Source organism: Triplophysa dalaica, chromosome 21 (genome assembly GCF_015846415.1).
Source record: "Triplophysa dalaica isolate WHDGS20190420 chromosome 21, ASM1584641v1, whole genome shotgun sequence".
NCBI lineage: Eukaryota > Metazoa > Chordata > Actinopteri > Cypriniformes > Nemacheilidae > Triplophysa > Triplophysa dalaica.
In genome coordinates this window covers 13,819,058-13,839,090 of record NC_079562.1, presented here as the reverse complement: position 1 = coordinate 13,839,090, position 20,033 = coordinate 13,819,058, and the positions used below count along the sequence as shown (strand labels likewise).

At 39.0% G+C, this 20,033-nt stretch overlaps 1 protein-coding gene across 1 annotated transcript in view; it reads left to right on the top strand.

Annotated features, from left to right (window-relative positions):
- The window catches only part of acap3b (ArfGAP with coiled-coil, ankyrin repeat and PH domains 3b), a 54,761-nt gene that overhangs the window by 23,173 nt on the left and 11,555 nt on the right, over positions 1-20,033 (top strand). Inside the window, exons 2-10 of the mRNA XM_056734625.1 lie at positions 160-217; positions 1,453-1,572; positions 2,059-2,112; positions 11,552-11,610; positions 11,709-11,892; positions 12,982-13,026; positions 13,562-13,657; positions 14,170-14,244; positions 16,959-16,970. Coding sequence (XP_056590603.1) covers positions 160-217; positions 1,453-1,572; positions 2,059-2,112; positions 11,552-11,610; positions 11,709-11,892; positions 12,982-13,026; positions 13,562-13,657; positions 14,170-14,244; positions 16,959-16,970 — 703 coding nt within the window. The remainder of the gene's footprint in view (positions 1-159; positions 218-1,452; positions 1,573-2,058; positions 2,113-11,551; positions 11,611-11,708; positions 11,893-12,981; positions 13,027-13,561; positions 13,658-14,169; positions 14,245-16,958; positions 16,971-20,033) is intronic.

Here is a 20,033-nt window from a genome sequence, read left to right as displayed (position 1 = left end):
CCCTAGAAACCCTAGAAACCACCAAAAGACCAGAAATAAAACTTAACACCAGTAAATGTGTAAATGATTTTGTTCTGTCACAAATATAAATCACCAGTCAGATCTGGCTGTGAAATACTGTTTATATGTATCTTAAAAATATTGCTTTTTTCTTTGCAGGGCGAACATTGACGAAGTTGAGACCGATGTTGTGGAAATAGAAGCCAAGCTTGATAAGGTACGTTGTGTGTGTGTCTTCTTTGTTGAATAGAGCCGTAGGTTTGAAGGCTAAGAAACACGGAGCTAACCAACACGGTCTTGTCTATTAGCGGATGAAACGGCATAGAAAACATGCACTGAGCTAAGTCTGAGTTTGTATGCTGTACGTGATTAAAGTGAGAGAGGAGAACCCATTTTGCAGAAGGATATGGAGAACATTTACATCACATAGCAGAAGCGCCAGGAGTCTCTCTTTCTCTCAGTGTTAGTCTCATATTTGCTACACGCAAGTGGGCACCAAAACACGAGCTACATGCGAGCAGCTTTGTACTTTGTAATCGTGTACTTCCTAATTTTCCACGAATTTAATGACAAAGAGGATTAAATAAGCGTGGCGTTCCTCAGCATAGATCGTATTAAATGAGGAAGCCAGAAGAGACATTAAATAATCATGCCTAGTTTACTGCTAGGGTGAAAAGCAGAAATAATTCTTGGTCCCTCAGGGCACCACAACGGTTTAAATAGTATTGATGTAAAGGGCTCAAAGCAATATCAAGTCAGGGACCCAGAATTCATAGAGTCAGCTTCGCATAATTTCCTCCCATGTGATCCATTGTTAATTTATTTAATCACTTGTATTCAACATTGTCATCTCATGATAGGATTAACCAACAGCACAATGACATTTTGATGATGATGATGATGGCTAATTGACATAATTGTCTTTCCTGAAAGTGACTCAAAATGTTATTAAGCATTGTTGAACATAATGTTCTGTGCTCTGTATTGACAGAAATGCAATATAATATACATAACTACGTCTTCAGCGGTGTATAATGAACCTTACATAATGAAGTGTTATGTTTGAATTATCTTAGAATGAGCTATTTCTATCTACATACACCCAGGGTCCCCTTACATGGAGTTAACCATGTTGTTTCTACAGTAGCCCTAATCGGACAAACTGCTCTACAGAGTGTGTTTCGTAAATATGTTATCTCCTGCAAAGAATCGAAAATGTGACGAAATCTTAGTACTGTTTCAGCCACCGTAGTGCTTTGAAAGGGAGGGGTGGAGTGAGCCGTTGGTTGCATTTCGCAACCCCACCACTAGATGCCACTAAATTTAATACACTGGACCATCAAATGAGTGAATGTATTAATATATTTAAAAATACTATTTGTACCACACACCATTTGTGTTACAGACATGTATGAAACTTCAGCTCATGAACATGTGCTTTTCATTTGTTAGTTGGTGAAGCTATGCAGCGGTATGATCGAAGCGGGTCGCGTTTACGTCAGCGCCAACAAGCTCTTCGTCAACGGCATACGGGACCTGTCTCACCACTGCAAGAAAGAGGAGATGATCTCTGTAAGTTTCCCAGACCCTAAAATCCTGGAAATATTTTCAACACAGTCAATGTCTTTAGACCCGCATCTCACATTTTGTTGCTTGAATTATTTTTTCATAAAAAAATAAAGTTCTTAAGATCAGATTTGTTTTCTCTGTAGTAAAGACATTGTAGTAAATATCTGTATTTTGTATTTTGTTGGTTGCTACAGGAAGGAATACTTAGTAGGGCAGTTTTACTATGGTCACGTTGCGTTCCATACTATCAAATATAAAATTTCAACCACAAAATTTCAAAACACATTTAAATACATTTTTAAAAGTCAGATTTCAGTTAGCAGATAAATCAGTTCAGGTTTTTACACAGTTTACCTGGTTTCAAATCTGATAAACCATTTAAGTCTGGTTTACACAAGGCTGACTTACAAACATATGCTGATAAGTTTGTTTTTCTGACAATTTACTGAGCTGGTCTTTTATTTGTCTGGTTGTTTTCTTTTATTCCAGGAATGTCTTGAGAAGTGTGGCGAGAGCCTTCAGGAAATCGTCAACTATCACATGGTAAGACCGATCACCCTGCATGCTAACATATGTGCGATAATAAAAAATGCACACATATACGTTTGCCGGTCAAAGCTCACAGTAATTCATCATATGTTGCTGTAACCTGTCGTAGCTGGCGCTTCTCTCATGGGTGTTTTATTATGAATGCGTATTACGTGTACTCTAGGGCTTAACTCCACCCTGAGAGCGTGAATGTCTTTACACGGGGTGTTTCGCATTACTTGTGCCTGATTTTTTCCATATGCCACCAAAAAGACATCTGCTAAATCATAAAAGTCATGGTCTCCATCAGGTCCTGCTGCACATGTTAGCATTAGTTATACATTCAGCAAAGTTTCCGAAAGAATATTAACAAGAAAAATAAGAGGTGGGGTGGAAAGATCGAATCCGGTGTCATGTTTGACACATGTTGCATTTCTCACATTAGCACTAAGGGGCGATTCACATTTTGCCTCTTTTGCGCATGCAAGTTAGTTATTTAAAATTTAGACACACGCACATTTCTCTAGGCATGTCAGTGCTGCATCGAGATGGAAATAGTGTGTGGAATTTCAAAGTGTCAAACGTGGCTCGCGTTTTCCGCACGGTTTTAGACGCGAAATGTGAATTACCCCTAAGCCTTTTCTATTCTATTTGTTGGAAAATTACATCTTTTTGCTTTATTACGAATCATGCCCTGTGATAAAAAAAAACACCGTTGTAAAAGAAACACCCATTTTTGGGTAATCTGCAACAGAGGACGTCATATCGCTGGATAAAAGTCACCTTCTGAACGCATGTGGACTTTATGGGTGTTTTCCTGTTGTAGAGGACATGTGTAATTGAAAACAGAGAGAGTGAGAATATGAGAGGCAAAACAAAGTAAAACCCGATATGCGTGTTGTTTTCAGAGCCACCTTCATTTTTAAAGAAAGAGGAAATACCAGCCCTGCGGTTTAAAGGACCTGCAGCTTTTTAATTTTCTGCTCATACACGACTGATCACTTCCCTTTTTGTAGAGTCAGCGGCAGTTTAACAGAACCAGTGCGATGCTTCTCTGTTTTTATGGTTAACTAGAGTGATTGTGATAAAACGTTTTTTGTGAGTAGCCACTGCATTCCTGACTTGGAATTTATGTAGGTCAAACCTTCAAGAGAATGTTGTGACTTGTGAGTTGCCATGACAGAATATATTTATGTTATTAGGGAGAAAAAGATAGAAAAAAAAAGAATTAGAGTCACAACATACTTATGACAGGTTGGTACTGTTATGCAGGGGTGCCGCCAGAAATTCAGGGCCCTATGGAAACCAAAATTTCTGCGCCCCCTACATTTTTTACAGATAAAATTTAACCCAATAAACATGCCCTGTATACTTAAGAAAAGATACTTAGCACATTGCATAGTTAAAATGTCTAAAGATGAGTACAAAGCCTACAAAAACAAGAACAAAATATAGAAATATGTACTTGTTTACATAAAAGGGAGAACATTTATTATCCCAATTATCTCAATTCTCTCATCTTCCTCTGAGTCTGCTCTCATGGCTTCCCGTTCTATCATCTTCCTCCCTTCTGTTATCTTCCTTTACACTTAGGGCTCCCTCTGTGCTCTCATATTCCACTATTCTCACCGCTTCCGCAACTTCCACACTCTTTCCTGGCAGAAGTCTCTGTCTCTGTCTTGTTTCTGTGGGGTTAGGATAGCAAAATCATTTTTGTCCCCTAGTCAACAACAAGTTACATCTTAGAATTAATATTTTCTATTAGGAAGGAGGACGTGGGTGTGGAGCAGCCGCTGAAACTGTGTCTACGAGACATGATAACCCGTCCCGGAGACAGCAGAGATGTTATTATTGTTGGATGTAAATCATAATTCAGTAAATATTTTACTAAGCTAGCTAGATAAAAGCAGGTCATACAGGAATAGGGCAAGCTTCCTTTCTTTTTGAAAAACTGTGTGACATACTGTCGACTTTGGCGTTCTCTGTCTTCTCTTTCCTTCTTTTCTTTCCCCTTTTGATGCCCTGACTTTTGATGTGACATGCCTGCGTGTGTCACTGTCTGCGCCGCATCATAGCAAGTCCAATAAGCAAGAGATGCTACACTAGCGATCGTAGCTCGGACAGCGCAGCTGGAATGAACCATTGTGAGAGGGAGCAGGGAGGGGTGTGACTGAAACAGTAATTACATTATTTGTTTTTTAAATATTAAATCTATGGTCAAAACGGACAAAATGCACATTTAGTGGACGAGGGGCCCTAGCACATTTAATGTATGTATAAAAAAGAGAAAAGAAATAGGAAAATAAAAAGGGGGTCTGCTCTGGGCCCTTAGAATCGTCCTAACCTTCCACCCCTTTACGGCGCCCATGCTGTTATGACTCCTTTCTTGGCTTGTGCTGTCACATAAACGCAGGATAAACACCTTTTTAAATTTCCAATATGACAGATATATCAGCATTTCAAGATGTATTGTGGACATTCCAGTCCAGTGTCTAGAATGTGAAAGACTGACAGCATGACAAGACACATAAAAACTGTGATAACAACCCCGGTTATTACATAAAAAAGTTTTCCTAAATACATTTACAAATATGACTGTTGTATTGCTTAAAAGTGAATATGAAATAAGTTTTTTTTTTCAGTATTTGAGATCTGTAAAAAAATATAGAGCATCTTTCCTGTTATTTAATCTGTTTCTCCAGTTTTCTTTTTCTGCAAATAAATACAAATATAAAAAATATTTTTATTTGAAATTTGGGAGAAATATTAGATAAAGTTCTTTGGAAAGTTAAAGTATTTGGAAACGGTCTCATTAGCTGTATATAAAAATAAAAAATGTAATTAATATACACTCACCTAAAGGATTATTAGAAACACCATACTAATACTGTGTCTGACCCCCTTTCGCCTTCAAAACTGCCTTAATTCTACGTGGCATTGATTCAACAAGGTGCTGAAAGCATTCTTTAGAAATGTTGGCTCATATTGATAGGATAGCATCTTGGAGTTGATGGAGATTTGTGGGATGCACGAAGCTCCCGTTCCACCACATCCCAAAGATGCTCTATTGGGTTGAGATCTGGTGACTGTGGGGCCATTTTAGTACAGTGAACTCATTGTCATGTTCAAGAAACCAATTTGAAATGATTCGAGGGATGGACATGGTCAGAAACAATACTCAGGTAGGCCGTGGTATTTAAACTATGCCCAATTGGCACTAAGGGGCCTAAAGTGTGCCAAGAAAATATCCCCAACACATTACACCACCACCATAATTGCATTAATGAGAAATTGAACAGGTGTTCCTAATAATCCTCAAGGTGAGTGTATATAATTCTCAGACTCTTGTGGACCTTTGGTGGTCTCTGCATACGAAGGTTAATACAGCATTTTTCTTCTTAGTAGGAACAGGTGTCTGTTGCAGGATGGACAGATAATACCTCTGTGCTGAAAGAACATTACTTGAATTTACTCCTCTCCCCTGATTTTGTTTCTGGGTCAAACCAGTTAACCTGCCATTCTATAAATCTAAGGCCTGGGCATTTTACGGTGAATGTAATCCCTTTGCCTCATAAATCCAGGACACCGGTTGCTGCCAAGTCTCTTCCTGCTGTGAATCACTGTCTGTGTGCCATGGAGAAATAGTGTTGTGTAGGCAAGGTGTTAAACTTGATGAGTTGTCAACGTGATTGGTGAACTATATTTTTATTTGATGAATGACGGAAAATAAAAAGATTAAATATTGGAACAGTAAACAACTGTAATATTAACTACTAATAATATCAAAAAAGTTTTACTTTAGTGTGAACAGTGTAGATCCCTTTAGAGTGATGATGTGATAGGCCCAATTCACATTTCGAGTGTTTTCCGCGTGCATATTCGTTATTTTAAATGTAAAATAACAAATAGTGGGCGGTGTGACGCGCTCGCAAACGCGCATGTGGTGCGACACGCTCTTATTTTCTTTGGAAAAACAGAAGAACGCAGTGCAGCTTGAATTTTCCTCGCGGACTTAGACGCGAAATGTGTATGGAGCCATAGTGAACTTGTTTCTAAAGTGCCCAACATTGTTAAAGTCCCTGTGAAATTATAAGATTACAATGCCTATTTTTCATGAAATATTGCAGCGTTTATACTAAACAGTCTATCAATGTGGGTTATTCTCTTTTTAAAATTTGTGTGCCCTCTTAATCTTCAGTTAAAATCTGAAAATGCACTTCCTTCCTGTTATGACTTTCTATCTTAAATGAAGTATGTTCGACTGTTTGGGTGGGGCATCCGTTAACTCCTCCCCTTCAATTGTCAGTCTGCTACCATTTCCATTTCAAACTGCATCAGCTGTTTTTTTTGGAAATTCCATTACACTCGGAAATGCGTCAAAATACGGAAGTAAAACGATCGCAATTTCTGGTTCACGGGGACTTTAAGAAAATGTAAATCTATAGTTATTACACTAATTGAACCAAAATTGTGTGTTTACATCAGGCAGTCTATGCAGGTCCCTCTTTTACAGCTTATTGAGTTGTTGGGATCCATGAGTCGTAAATTGAGCAAACCAGCCAAAGTGACACCAATCCACCTCCATTCTGAGTGTAACTACTGACATTATCTGTTTGGCACATAGGCAGGGAATAGAGGAATAAAAAAGGCCATGCAGTTCTCTTGAGAAATTGTTGAGGTGATAGAAGAGCTTTGGGATGTTGTCAAACCTGTGGAGAGTGGCTTGGCTTTACTGTGGTAATTTCAAAATCGAAACAACCATTTAGAACCGCACCTGTAACGACATGACTGTCGAGATCACAGAAAATCCCAATTGTTGTTTGTTCATTGGGACTTACCTGGGTGTTTACAAAACAGAGCAGGCGCATTGCCCATATAGTATCATCTTGGTAATATGCACGAAGGGTAACCCTTAAGAAGCCATTTTGACACAGGTGTCACAAACATTGATGTTGATCTGTAAAGATGCTTTTAAAGATTTATCCTTGACTTTTATCTATTAAACATCTGTGTTCGGTCATGTGACAATGTGTGAGTTATATGTTGCCATGACAACCTCGCCACTAGGAGCCGCCAAATTTAATACACTGGACCTATAAGGAAACATTTATCTGGTTTCTTTCGGTTAAATAACAACATGCACTCGTCTTGCACTCATTTGTCCAGTCACATTTTGTATAAATCTGTCAGTCCTCCCTGAAAATGTGTGCAACATTATTATATTCAGATTCGTTTAATAGGACTAGGTATTATAATTTCTAGTCATCATGCATCATTTTCTGCAGGTCTTGCATCAACTTTGTGTTTTCCCTCTCCCCGCTACTGAGTTACATAACATGCCTATTTCTTGAAGGAAGAAGCGTATTCTTATTCCCTTGAAGATTTTAATATTTGCTTCGCCACAACAAGGTTCGCCTCCAACACGCAATTGACTTTATTTCCACTTGAAAGCAACATGGATCTATTTGACTTAACCGTTCTCACTCTTTTCATGCATTGTCCTCGCATGCTTTCTGCAACACATTTTTCAAATTAAACTAATTTGAGTATACAATTCATGAACGGCCCAGCCGTTTGGCAGCCGGCATCTGTAAAGTGGTCTCGTATGTCGTCCTTTTAACGCAGGAAGTCAAAAGCTGAGCAGGCAATTCCCATGAAGCTCGTATCAAGTTCCTCAGTGAGCGATGTGCAAAACTACATTTGTTGATAAGCTAGTCACCCTTTGTTCCACGACTGAATGTTTGTTGCGCTGACTCATGAGCTCTTTGTAGTGTATGGCTCTACATGAAAGCCCAGTGATTTCCGAAGGGAGCTAGCACGAACGCACGGCCGGGCTCCAGGCCACGCTTAAACCTTCTCATACGCTCTACCTCACCCAAAAAGTTCATTCACCTGTATCTCTCTTCCTCAGTTGTTCATGTTCTGTTCCTCTTTGGAGCTCGACGTTCTCTGTGTCTTTTTTAGAAATACACCTGAGGTGAACTTCCTCTGATTTGCAGAGATCTGAGGGAAACAAAGGATAAGGAACCAAAGAGAAAGCAGTTAAAAATAAATGTCGGTGTTGAGTAAGTTCGTAAGTGAAGGTGTGAGAGGAATGTTGATAATGAGTCTCTGAGGCACGAGGTGGCCCGGTGTCATTTGCAGGTGTGTGAGGTTGTGACCGCTGTGTAGAGTCATTAACTGCTGTGAGATAAGCTTGCTGGGTAATTATTTCCCTGAACAGTGTTAAACAGTGATCTCTCAGTGCAGTGAATGTTACATGAGATCCTTTAATTACACATGTTCAGAGGAAATGTGGGGGATTTTTGCCTCTGAGGAACGTAAATCTGAAGTTGTGTTGTAGAGCATCAGTTCCAACAAGGGGGGTCCTCGGCCTACAAGGTGTACCACTGCTTCCCCAACAGCAGCTGATAGTAATGACCCAAGCATACTGGCCCCATTCGAGGAAGCTCCTACCAATTCGTCTCGCAGTTTTAGCAGTGCTAGCAATACTGGAAAAACGAAATGCCGGACATACCAAGCTAGTTACCTGAACTCTGGTTTTATTCAATTTTCTTGTGGCAATGAGTCCCTGCCACAGTGCATAGCGCATGCGCCAAAGTCCTTGCTAACGAATTCATGAGGCCGTCCAAACTAATGAGACCTGTACAGACAACTCATCCTCAATACTGCTACAAGCCCAGCGCATTTTTGGAGGGCAAGGCAAATGAATTGACACACATCGACTTCGTTGTAATAACTTTGCACTTCAAATAGACAAATCTACCGACTTATAAAAAAATGGCACAACCCCATCCATATGTTCGTTATGAATGAAAAAACATTTTTTTTTGGTTTTGCAAAGAGCTCCGAAACATAACGACAGCAAACATTATTTTTGAAACTTTAGATAATTTCATGAGATCAAAAAAGCAATGACCAAATTTTTACTCACTGCCAGCAGCAATCCTCACACGGATTGATAAAACTCCACAAATAACATGCAAGTATTAAGGTGCCTGACAGCAGTTATTTTATAATAGACTGTATTCATTCTTTTTTTCTTGCACACCAGTGTGAAAACTGATATTTTTGATATGGCATTTTAAATAAGGCCAATTAACAGGCTACTCCTATAGCCTTATGTTTTTAAATTACAAATGGCCTACTGGTGATTTGGTTATTGTATTTTAAATATAATATATAGGCTATTATTTGTACATAAACATTTCTGGTTATAGTAATAAACATACCGTTTGTTTTAAAAAAGCTTGCTTACCAGAGCGTTAATATCATTATATGTGTAGGGGGCCCTAAAATATTTTCTTGGGAAACAGGGGGTCTCCAACAAAAAAAGGTTGGGAACCACTTTTGTAGAGGTTTGCCAGCACTAGGAATGCAACAATATACCAGCGGTTCAACGGGGGGGGGCCTACAGCTGACTTCCTAGGGGGTTTCAAGATGACTAATTGGCGCTGTTGCGCTATAAAGAAAAACTACGTGCCTAAGCACATACGACTACACTGTTTTGATCTAAAAGTGCATTAAATACACATTTATCGGCGTGTATGTGTGTTTATAGTTGTGTGCATATAAACACGGTCTCCGCTGGTTGCAGTGGTGCAGTAAATCAACTTATCATTACATTTACATTTAGTCATTTGGCAGACGCTTTTATCCAAAGCGACTTACAGTGCACTTATTACAGGGACAATCCCCCTGGAGCAACATGGAGTAAAGTGTCTTGCTCAAGGACACACTGGTGGTGGATGCTGGGATCGAACCAGCAACCTTTTGATTTACCAGTTCAGTGGTTTAACCACTAGACCACCAATGGAGAAATCAATGGAGAAATGAAACTAGGTATGTCGCAGGAGGCAAACATGCAGCATGGAGGCCGGCATTATTGTTTGGGGAATACTCGTGCATGCCTACAGACTGAACGCATAATAGGCATGCGTATGATGTCATCGTTTTTGGAAAACGCCTCAGAGTTAACACATAGATTTTAATGCCAACGTTTCCAAAAACGTGCACTTTGAGTTTTTTGGTGAAAACGGTCTCTGTAAATGGCCTATTAGACAAAATGAGGATTGAAATAAACTAAAACCAAGAAATGTCTTATTATTTGGTGGAAAAGCAGTATTACCGGCCTAAATCAAAGAGCCAATTTGCCTTTTCTTATATTGTAGTCTCTAGATATCTCTCTAGTATCTGGAGCGAGTTATCAAATCCCTGACCATAAGTATAAGTAATAATAATGCTTGTCTTTGCAAACATCACTTTTTAAAGGATTGGCATATCTGGGCTGGATGGACAGAAAATGCTGATTTTTGTCTAGACTAATAATGGATGTGAAATGTAACGCCTTAGACTTAAGGCTGATGTCTACGTCTGTCTGCTTCCTCCCTCTCCGTTCCCCTTTCGCTCTCTTTTTCTCTCTCACATGCCGGCTTTACCCTGAAGGCATATTGCTGTGCTGTTCCATGTGACATACCCTCTCACATGTTCCCTCATTGCAGCTCAATGCCACGTAAAGCCGCTGCACTTGAATCAAAATGATGACAACATTTAGCTCCTCCTGCAGACCTTATGCTGACATCCCATATGATCCACAATGGATGACCCTGACATGTCTTATATTTATAACCTTCCATGAGGTTTCCTTGTAAACCCCCCAGGGTCGGATTCATTGAGCATGTGCAGATTGTAATCCCCGTGTGGCACTGTATTTGCTTGTCAAGAGCCTTGCGTTTTTTTTCTCACTACCTTGGTGTCCGATGCAACGTTGACCTATTTAACCTTTGACCCACTGTGAGCATCCCTTCAGTCAGAGAGTATGAGATGGGTGTGATGCAGTATTTGGAGTTTGCACAGACCTGCAGCTGTCCTGCCACCTCCTGGTTATATGAGAGATGTGTATCATTTATATTTCAGTATTGTGCGATTTTTGTTGATGCTCACAGACATTTTGGATTTTTTTTCATAATAACTGGAATACAAAAAATATATTCATAAATAATAAAAATGTAAAATGTTTATAAATAAAATTTAAGACAGCATATTTTTTTGCGGCTTTTAAATACAATCAAATTGGCTTCACGAGTCATTTTCTTTTACCTCTTATTTTGAAATTTGGCTAGTGGTGAGTTTCTGTAAATAACAAAAAGTTTATTTTGATCATCTAAAAGTATGTAAGTATTTTGTATTATATTTAAATATAAAACATTCAAAGAATAAAGTTATGTTACAACCCTTTGCATAACAACTGTTATAGCCATTGAATTACAAATATTTAATGTAGAGTTAAGAAAATATTTAAACTATCCTTCCCGACCAATTAGAAACAGATTCTCAGATCCTAAACTCCGCCCATTTTTATGGGAGCAATCTTTACACAAATTATAATTCTACTCACTTATTCTATTGGTTTGTTCCACACCAATACATTTTTCCTGTTTTTTCTCTCTTACAGATCCTGTTTGACCAGACCCAGAGGTCCGTAAAGCAACAGCTGCACAATTTTGTGAAGGAGTAAGTCATTTCACCCTCCTTCTACCCTTTTCCATTTCCTTCTCTCCCCCTCTCCTTTATCATTTATTTATCTTACCCTGAAACCTCTCTCTGCGAAGGGATGTTCGGAGGTTCAAAGACACCAAGAAGCAGTTTGATAAGGTGCGTGAGGATATGGAGATCGCTCAGGTGAAGAATGCGCAGGCACCTCGAAACAAACCGCATGAGGTGGAAGAGGCCTCAAGCACCCTCATCATGACCCGGAAGTGCTTCAGACACCTTGCTTTGGACTATGTCTTACAGGTATATAAAAAGATCACAACACAGTAACCATACCATAATATGAAAGTATTTTATTTTTATAAATCTGTAAATATCAGTGGCTGTATCTGGTAGCTACCTGACGCCGTTTTGAATCTAAAGTGCCAGTTGTGCCACTTGCAGCAGTGGTCTGATGGATCAGATCTGACTGTTCCTTCTCTTCTGCATGTGTACAATCTTTTTTTGACCATCATCAGCTGTCATTTCCTAGCATGACCTCTTTTGTACTAAACTCTGCCTCTCTCGCGGCCATGTGGCCAAATAAGAGCTGTAATGTAATTTTATCGTCCTTGCGTGCTTTAAATGCCCTTACTTTATTTTCAGTCCATTTGTTGTGTTTGGGGAATTCTGTAGTTTGACAAATTCTGGTAATACCAGTGATCATCTTAGTTGAATGATGCAGCGCTGTTTTTGTAAAACTAGCTATTCATTTTTGGTTTTGCTTTTTGAATTGCATTAAACGTAATTGTTTTCTTTTCAAATTTAAGGAGAAAAAATTCTGTGAAGTCTCTTATAGCCATTATGTGGCGCAAGTTAATCATTAAAGGGACAGTTCGCCCAAAAATGAAAAATCTGTTCCCATTTTCTTACACTCAGAATGTTCCAAATCTGTATAAATGTATTTGTTAAATACAAATGAAGATATTTGGAAGAATGTCAGTAACCAAACGGCTCTCATCCCAAATTTTCCCTACTATGGCAGTAAATGGGGGATGAGATCGGTTAGGTTACTGACATTCTTACAAATATCTTCATTTGTGTTTAGCAGAACAAAGAATTGTATACAGATTTAGAACAACCTGAGAATGAGTAAATGATGACAGAATTTTCATTTTGGGGTGAAGTATCCTTTAAAAAACTTGCTAAAACAGTAAAAAACATGAGCAAATACATATATTTTCATGAAAGTTAGGTGAAAATATGAAGATCACTGTAGTCTGAAATATAGTCAACGTTGGTGTTCAATAAACACATTTTTGAATATACATCACATTACAAATGTAGGCTACTGTAAGAGACTTTGGATGAAAGAAGCTACTGAATGACTCTTTGCTTTGATACCTTCCTCAGATCAACGTTCTTCAGGCCAAAAAGAAATTTGAAATCCTAGATTCAGTAAGTAACTGCCTTGAAAGGATACTTCAACCAAAAATGAAGATTCGGTCATCAATTACTACTGGAGTTATTTAAATCTGTATAAATGTCTTTGTTCTGATGAACACAGAGAAAGATATTCGGAAAAATGCTTGTAACCAAACAGATCTCGTCCCTACTTGACTCATATAGTAGGAAAAAATATTTTATTGTTTTTTGTTTTGTTCTGTTCTGTTGAGCACAAAAGAAGATATTTTGAAGAATGTTGGACAGCAAACAGTTCTGGGGCACTTTTGACAGCCATTGTATTTTTTCCTACTATGGAAATCAATGGGGGGCGAGATCTGATTGGTTATAGGCTTTCTTCCCAATATCTTTCTCTGTGTTCACCAGAACAAAGAAATGTATACGGATTTGAAACAACTCGAAGGTGAATAAATGATGACAGAATTTTCATTATTGGGGGAAGTATCCCTTTAAACTACATGTTTTTGATATTACACAGCATCGTCCTTCACTGTTGTTTGTATTACCATGTATTTTCTGTTCTCCACAGATGTTGTCCTTCATGCAGGCCCAGTACACTCTGTTTCAACAGGGATTTAACCTCCTGGAGGAGATCGATCCGTACATGAAGAAGCTGGCAGCTGAGGTGAGATACATCTGTTCCTGCAGCATCATCATCATGTCATCAGAGCCATATGTTCACCTGCTCTCCCCTGACACATGGTGTCCAACTGAACACAGATCTAATGAGGGAAAAATTAGGATAAAGGCACTTCTCGAGGGTGATGGGTATATTGTGTCTGTCTGAGACAGACTTAACGATAATATAAGATAAAAAACATTTTTTTTACATATGTGGTCCTATTGATTCCTATGGAATTCATGCAAAATGAAAGGATTCATCAGGGGGACAAATATTTTATGTCTTTGGAAGGCACAACAGTTCTGTTTTAGTTTTAATTTAATTATTTTTTAAATTTCTTTGTGTAATGATAAGTCTCATATATGCATATTAAATATAAATGTCATAAACCTGTATATTCAAAATGTTATTAACTGTCTGGCTGGATTAATCCAATAACAAACTTAAAACCAGAACAGCAAGTTCTATGAACATATAAACAATAGAAGTTGTGTGTTGTTGTGTTTATAATGCAGTTGGATCAGCTGGTCATAGACTCGGCCATGGAGAAGAGAGAGATGGAGCACAAACACGCCACTATTCAACAGAGGGTGAGCAGATCCATCTTTATCTCATCCTCATCGCTTCCATTTCCTCTGGTCTAACACAAATCCTTCCTCTCTTTTCGTTTTTGAATAATGACTTTCCATTTTTGCCTACAGGATATCTTCTTGCTCTACTTTTACCATCCTAAAGGGATATTTCACCCAAAAATGAAAATTCTGTCATCATTTACTCGCCTTTGAGTTGTTTCAAATCTGTATTAATGTCTTTGTTCTGGTGAACATAGAGAAAGATATTTGGAAGAATGCTTGCCCCCCATTGACTCCCATATTAGGAATAATTACTTTATCAAGTTTTTTTTGTTCTGTTGAGGACGAAAGAAGACAATTTGAAGAATGTAGGACACCAAACAATTCTGGGGGCACTTTTGACCACCATTGTTATTTTTCCAACCAGATTGTTAATGGGGGGCGAAATCTGTTTGGGTACAAGCATTCATCCAAACATCTTTCTCTGTGTTCATCAGAACAAAGAAATTTTAAAAGAACTCAAAGGTGAGAGAATGGTGACAGAATTTTCATTTTTGTGTGAACTATCCCTTTAAGGGTCTTGTTAAATTTATGTCCAGCCAAAGATACATATATGATATATGAAACCCCATTATTTTACGATCTGCCCACCTCAGATTATTAATTTAATACCCAGACAGATCTCATCTAGGTGAATGTGAATAAAAAATGATGTTGGCTTATAAAGCGACTCGCTGGTGAGGTTATTTCCACTGAAGGAGACGCACAACATTGTCCTTTTATCTGACAATTCACAGAAACATCACAGGACTGCTAACCACAACTGAATGTAGAACAAAAAAATATGCATGTGTGTTTGTGCTGCATATGGTTGCCACAGTTTATGTTGTTTGTTTGGAGTGGCTTTGTGCAAAGTGCTTCATCACCATATCAATAAAAGGATGGTGTTCTGCCTAAGCACACATCTCTCGGAATCTTGGCCCTCAAGACACACACACACACATACACACACTGACATCCATCTGCTAGCACATTGCTAGCCATCGGGGCATTCTGGCCAAAAGATCTGAGCCAGAAACACTCTGACTTTGCCATGTGACCCTGAATCATTGTTTCAGTTTGCCTTTGTTCAGACATTCCAGTGGTGCTAATAAGAGGAGGTCAACAAGTTTCTGGACAAAAAACATTCTAGTTTGAAAACCGCCATCATTAGTAGAATAGATCTACACAGGGATGAAGAGATCATCCATCATAACTTTAGTTGTCATGATAGAGCCAAATTCTCTTCTGTGCTGTCGTACAGCTAATGATCATAACTAATGTGCATCATTATCAAGGTAATAAATGTTTATTTCAGAAGTCAAGTCATTTATGAATGCATGCAAGGATAGTCCATCCAAAAATGAAAAAGATCTGTCATTTATGCACCCTCATGTCATTTCAAAGCTGTATGACTTTAGAACACAAAGTCATACAGAACACAAAGATATTTAGAAGCAAGTTAGTAATCGAATACCGTTTGTACCCATTCACTTCTTTTGTATGGACACAAAACCAATGCACGTGAATGGATGCGGGTTGAAGGGATACTTCATCCAAAAATGAAAATTCTGTCATCATTTACTCCTCGAGTTGTTACAAATATGCATAAATTTCTTTGTTCTGACGAACACCGAGAAAGATATTTGGAAGAATGCTTGTAACCAAACATATCTCGTCCCCCATTGACTACCATAGTAGGGAAAATTACTTAATTAATTATTTGTTTTGTTGAACACAAACGAAGACATTTTGAAGAATGTAGGAGAGCAAACCGTTCTGGGGCCTACCATTGAATTTGTTCCTACTATGGTTGCCAATGGGAGCAAAATCTGTCTGCTTATGAGCATTTTGTTATGATCCTCATGCATGACAGGGGCAAGCAGTCAAGAATATGAATAGAGGAAAGGGTCTCTGAGGTTTTGCTGGGTTCGTCAAGTAGGCATCCTCTCTGTTTGGAGGATAAATGATTATAGAAATACATAGCATACATGCCTTTCCTTTGCTATTATCAGAGAGACATCTCATGAGTTGTTTGTCCCACTTTCATCACATCCGTTATCCTGGGTGAAAGATGTCTTTTGGTGAGGTGCTGCTGATAATGCCCTTTGTATGGTTCCCATCCATGCGACACATCGTCAGTTGTGCTATCGTCAGTTGTATCTGTGTTCATCAGAACAAAGACAATTATAGAGATTTGGAACAACTTGAAGGTGAATAAATGATGACAGAATTTTTATTTTTGGGTGAAGTATTCCTTTAAGCCCCCTTTAAAAATCTTATTGTATTATTTAACAAAATATCAAAACAAGTAATTGCTGGACCTGTTTTCAACACCAATGTTTTCCTTGGTCATTTTTATTGCTTGTTTTAAGAGTTATGCCCAAAAACTACTAGTTGATAACATTAACCACACAATAATTGGCACAATCCACTAAGTCTAAAAAACAGACAACTTCAGATATTGCGATTGTTATATATATCTTGTTTTATTATTTAAAGACTCATTTTTTGTAAAAAACTTGGTTTGTTGTATAGTTATGTATTCCAATGCATTTATACATTTTTAAGTCTGGTCATGTGTTCAAATGCTTGATGTAAAAACTAACAACAATAACTGTACATACAGACAGAGTCTGTTTTTATTCATTTTTTCTTTTCTTTTTTTCTCCATGTTTGCCGATCACGTCCAGACTTTGATGCAGGTGAGTTTATTTTCTCTTCTGTGCCACATTTTGCTCCGGGTTTGTCAACGATAGTGAAATGAGAAGTACCAGTGGTCATTATGCTATAAGTTTGGCCGTGACTATTGTTTTCATTGTCTGTGTGTTATGAAGATATGCAGGTTGTGTTTTTCTCTGTACGGTTCAGATGTCAATCCCTCGTGTGTTATGAGGTCCATGTAGACTTAGGTACGGATTGATTTGTGATCTATAAAGAATTGCTTAATGACTGTCACGTGCTGTGCATGTTTAGTCAATGCGTGCGTGTGTAGATCCGCATCACAAAATCACATGCACGGTTGTGTTTGAGCTTGGAATTTTCACAAGACTTTAACCGTGTTATCCAGTCTGGTTTTTTCCAGTTTAATCTGTTTGGTGTCTGTTGTTATAGTTTCTAAATCCGCATTGACTTTGTGCAATAATTGGAAATATCTCTTAAAAAACTAAATCATTTCCAGAGTTGTAAGACTGCAAACGAGGAGACAGTACAGACTGTCAGAGGCACGCGATGTTGATGTACTTACAGCTGGAATACGATTTTTTTTTTGTCAAACGATAAATGATCTTCGGAAAAATGTATGAGTTATGGTGGCTTCAGGTCGGGCTGTGATAAACCTCTCAGGGTCTGGAAGTCTCCGTGTGGGCATTTTGCCCACCTCCTCCTTGGCCAACACCTCTAAACATAGCAGATGGCAAGGACCCGATGTTAAGGGGAGGGCAAGAGGTGGCGCGCCAAAACACATGGACAAATTAGTGCCACCAACTGTCCCTGGCAGACGTAGCTCAATTCAAGACTGGCCTAAAGCTCAAATGCATCACACACACAAGTTTGCGCATGTGTCCACAGATAAGACTGTTATTTAGATCATGACTTACAAACGGATTGACCCTTTTACTTCTGTGATGCTGACTTTCAAAACCGGTTGATACAAAGGACTGGGCCATCATTGGACTGGGAACCCAAAAGAAAAGTCAAGTAAATGATATGTTATTTCCAGCATGCTTACATTTACATTTACATTTAGTCATTTGGCATACGCTTTTATCCAAAGCGACTTACAGTGCACTTATTACAGGGACAATCCCCCTGGAGCAACATGGAGTAAAGTGTCTTGCTCAAGGACACAATGGTGGTGGCTGCTGGGATCGAACCAGCAACCTTTGATTTACCAGTTCAGTGGTTTAACCCACTAGACCACCATCTCCCACTCTATGCTTGCACAAGGCAGCAGGTTGTCTCAGTGACCACCTGATCCTGAGAGGGGTTTAACACCTTTGTCATGTCCAAACACATCATCTGAGAGGAGCACAGTTCACCACAGAGGGTCTCCAAAGTCTGAAACTCCTCCCACCATGAAAGTATGGATTGGATATGACTCTATCACCTCACAGTCCGGTCACCGCTGTGTGTACATGTGCCTCGTGTTCATGGGGCTGAGGTTGTTGATTCTTTTGTTTGGCTGACGCATGATATTAGACAGAATGAATAGCATAGCAAGAACAAGTTTTTTTACAACTGTCCATAAATCGAAATGTTCATCAATGTTTCTAGTACTTCGGATAAGAAGTTTCACGTATCCATATAACCATCTTGGAACAGACAACATTTCAGTTGAGAATGACTTAGAAACCGCTGCCAGTGAGACATCTATGTATGTACATCTATGAACGTGACACTATGGCAAACACAAATTTATTTTGTTCCTAAAATAAACTTTGAATATTATATCATATTAGCTATCCACAAAACGTATCACGAATAGGTCTACTTTTTAGCACTTTAAATTTGTGTTTTGTAGGCAGTTAGCGCATGCATTCATGCAGCCAGCTGAAGGCCTGCATCCTGCAGTGGGAGGAAGCATCCTGTTGATTTATTCAAATGATTTGCAGATTTCTGAACAGTGTCTTGCCCTCTCTCCCTCTCCTCCTCAGCTTTCCATACCTTCAGTGACAGAGTTACGATCTCTCGGCCGTCCCATCACCTCGCTTTTTACTACCTCCTCGTGTTGCATCTGTCACTCCACATGCACACATGCTAACTCACTGCTCTCACACATGTCCTTTATGCATGTCTAACTCAGTTTTGGCACCCTTGGGATTTCTCTTTCTCAGCGTAGAACAGAGTTATGGCATGTTGTGAGTTCAGCTGCAGTAGGTGTGTGAACGTGCGCTGTGCCAACACAGAACACAAAAGGGGTTGAATAAAAGGCTGTGAAACGGTTTGTATTGATTTTATGAGCTATGTGTGAACGCATGGCCAGCCCGTTACATAGGCGACATAGGCAGTTGCCTAGGGGGTAAAATGACCAGAGAGGCGCCAGACGAGAGCGCAAAAACGCGACGTGTGAACAGCTTCATGACGCAATTATGATTAACTATGATTGATAATCTAAACGCAGAAATAATGCATGTGAAAGACTTGGACTTGTGGTTAAGCCGCCTACTGCCCATTCTGGATTCATTGCCTGTTTCAAGTTCGAATCCCACTCGGAGCATCATGCCTATTGAGAACCATTTTACTGGTAACACTGATAGAGCGTTCCCACCAAACGCGATTGAAGTGTCAAAATTCAAGCCATTTTAACCAATCAGGAGCTTATAGCGAGCGGGGGCAGAAATCCGAAATAACAATGGAGGACAAAATCATCGTCGCTGTATGTGGATACCCGGAGCTGTACGAAAAATCTTCTTACATTTATTGAAACAGGAATTAAAGGGATCTTGCTTGGAACAAAAGTGAGTGAGGAGGTCGCACAATCTGGCAAGTTGTAAAAAACACAGTTTGCTCAATTTGAGATATATATATATATATATATATATACACGAGTCCGGAGCCGCCTGGCAGAAGCCCCTCCCATCTGGCAGAAGCCCCTCCCATAACGCGAATTTGCGTCTGTTTAAAATGTTCAAGTGTCCAACTACTAGCGAATAGCGCGATTTATTCGTTCAAGTCGCGTTTGGTGTAAACGCTCTATGACACTGTGTGCTGAATTTGCCTGCTCTAAACTAAGTGAGCTGCAAAAAATGATTACTGGCACAGTCACT